The 2892-nt window shown below is 53.3% G+C and overlaps 1 protein-coding gene across 1 annotated transcript in view; it reads right to left on the bottom strand.

The window, feature by feature from the left end:
* The window catches only part of LOC104526692 (protein kinase C beta type), a 70424-nt gene that overhangs the window by 43752 nt on the left and 23780 nt on the right, over positions 1 to 2892 (bottom strand). Inside the window, 3 exon segments of the mRNA XM_029085507.1 lie at positions 1 to 13; positions 15 to 47; positions 431 to 587. The exon segment at positions 1 to 13 is cut by the window's left edge and continues 77 nt beyond it. Of these exon segments, the coding sequence (XP_028941340.1) occupies positions 1 to 13; positions 15 to 47; positions 431 to 587 (203 nt within the window).

The raw sequence follows: 2892 nt of genomic DNA, 5'->3' as shown, positions 1-2892 counted from the left end.
AAACCCCCACACACACCCGCCGGTCCTTGTCTGCCTCTTTCAGTTGGCTGGAAGAGAGGGAAGAAAAGGGATGGCTTTATTCTGGGAGCTGTTGCTACACCACCCTGTCCCTCCACGCTCCAGGAGAACAGGGATGCAAAGCGAGGGGATGGTCTTCAACTGCCATTTAGCTCCTGATATTTAATTTCCTGGCCACATCCATTTCAAATGAAGAATGCAGAGTCCCTGCCCTGACCTGCTCAGCTTTGACCAGGGCTCAGGGCAGAGGTTTCAGCGTTTCCGAGTCACAGTTACAGGATCGAAAATAATTATTTCTCAGTTGAATCAGCTTAATGTCTCTGAATAATTAAATGAGAGCAAATACAATCACATTAATTCTTAGGGGTGAGAAAAATGAGTTTACAAGTTTAAACATTTTTCTTGCACTTACAATTTAAACGTCTCGTTCCACTCAGGATTCAGGGAGCACTTGATAGTTTTGGTCTTCTGTTTGCTTTCGTTTTTGGGGTCAGGGATTAGTTTAAGCTTCACGTAGGGATCTGACAAGCCATTAGGATCCATAGGAACTAGGTTTTTAGCATCTCTTACTGGGGAAGAGAGAAAGGATTAAATTCAGTATTCGAACTGCAAAAATACCCAACAATTGACAACCTCCCTGTGAGCCAAGAGTAAGTGTGAAAATAGTGATTAAAACCAGAACTAAAATGGAATAGGTGCAGACACAAACATCACATGAGAAACAACACACAGTTACCAGCACAAAGCACCTCCAGCTCCAAGGGACGAGGGAGGCTGAAGGATCAACTCAAAGAGATGATTTTCACTGTCTGACAGGATGATTTGCTGTTTGCTCTCAGTTTTAATCAGTTTAAAGCTGCTGTGTTTCCTCTCACCCCTTGGTGAGCAGAATTGCACCGATTTGCATTTTTCTTTCGGGAGAGGTGGGAGCACAGGGATGGGGCTTCCATGGAAATAGCAACAAAGCAGGATGAGCAGCGGCCGGACCCAGCGCTGGGCTCTCCATCCCTCCGCTCAGGTCCCCTCGGGCTCAGTGGCTGCAGTCCCGAGGGATGGGGGGATGAAATGCTGCGGCTGTGGGCTCAGCAGCATCACCCAGGCTCTGGGAGCTGGAGCATCTCCTCCATGGAGCAGGGGCAGGACACGGCACAGAAGAGGGGAGAGCAAACCCGTGGCTGACCTCGACTGCTCCTAATTGGATTGCAGCTTCCACAAATTAAATATAATCAGGCTGACCAAAGTCTCTTTCCCCAGATTAAGTCAAAAAGGGTCTGTCATCTGGGAGAAGGGTCTTATCTTCCTTCAGCCTGAGTAGAGATAGCAGAGATAGGAAGTCAGAGGGAACACGATTGAGCATGGTCATAACCAAGGGAAAAGCCACTTCCAAGGAAGCCGAGAGCAGAGCTTGCCCTTCCCCGGGCTGCAGCCAGTGGACACAGCTCTGCTGGGCTCTCCTGCCCAACCTGCCCCAGCTGCAGCACCAGCACTGCCCCAGCAGCGGGGACATCCCTCCTGCCACAACACCTGGGGTCACCGAGCCCCTCGCTCCTCCTCAGCACGGCACAGCATCCCCTCCCCAGCCCCAGCACACACCTCGGGGATGGCACAAAGTGTTGTGCCACGTCAGGAACCCAGTGCTGCCTGAAATCCCACCAGGTCACACCAGCAGCTCTGCTGTGAGGTTGACTGGGGACACAGCTTCACCCCATGTATCCTAATCCCGAGGAGGAGAGGACTCCAGCTGCATGTGAGGTGCTGCAGGACATTAGAACGTACTTTCAGAGAATCAGGAAGATTAAAAACAATTGTTCTGTTCCCAAATCACCAGTAAGGTGCTTCTGATGCAAGGTTGGGAGACAGGTAGTTGTGAAAAGCAAATTAATGCTCCAAAATCTGCAATCCACTGCTGTCCTCCTGAAGCAGCGCCCAATTTCCAGCTCCATAGAATAAAACTTGCAGCCAAAATTCAAATCTGCATTTACAAACGAGCTCATTTATCAAACGTGACACCCTTGACAGCAGCTCATGAGACGGGGAGAGGAGCTGGCTGGGAATCGACTGCTGCCCTTCCTGGGGCAGCCCCAGGGACTGGGCAGCAGGAGATGTTCTCCAGCCTCCTGAGACCAGGCAGCCACAGAAGCCAGAGCCACCTCCTGCCCCTGTGTCAGAAGGGAAGGAATGATTTCATCAGTGCCAGCCCCAGGAGCAGTGACACGCAGTGCCCTCACCACGGACACCATCACACCCGGGACACGTCGTGTCTCTGCTGGGAGGTTGAGGTCTACCAGCCTCAGCGGGGTCAGGGGTGCAGATGCAGCATCAGTCAGCACTTAGAGCTTTCTGTGCTCCTCTGCAAGGAGCAGCTCTGCTGTGAGGAGAGGGAAGGACACCCTGCCAGGCTCCCAGCCCCGGACAGCCCCCGTGAAGGCAGCAGCCATCTCCTGTTCCCACCACAGATGAACACGCTGCGCTCCGAAACCTGCCATGGTCCCCGGGAGGGTGCTGAGGTGGGCTGGGGACACCAGAGCATCCTAACAGCACTCATGAGAGGATACCCAAGGGTGAGGATTCCTGTACCAGAGAGGACCGAGGCTCATGATTCCTCCAAGCAGACCACAGGTATCTCCAGAGGACAGTACAGTACCTGACCCAAGCAGCTTTCAAGCTTCTCTGGTGGTTGTTGGTCCGTTCCGTACCACACAGGCTCTTCGAGCCAGGGCCAGCCTTGCACTGAGCCATCCCCTCCCTGTCCCTGCAGAAATCCACAGCTGTGCCAGGGCTGGGGAAGTGACAGTGCCCGGGGTGTGTGACCTGTCCTGCAACAACCCACACCCTGCAACGAACCCACACAGCCCCCGCCCCTGGAGAGCCCCC

The sequence above is a fragment of the Antrostomus carolinensis genome, unplaced genomic scaffold (assembly GCF_000700745.2).
Source record: "Antrostomus carolinensis isolate BGI_N321 unplaced genomic scaffold, ASM70074v2 scaffold926, whole genome shotgun sequence".
In the NCBI taxonomy this organism is placed as follows: Eukaryota; Metazoa; Chordata; class Aves; order Caprimulgiformes; family Caprimulgidae; genus Antrostomus; species Antrostomus carolinensis.
This window is presented reverse-complemented; position numbering and strand designations above follow the sequence as displayed.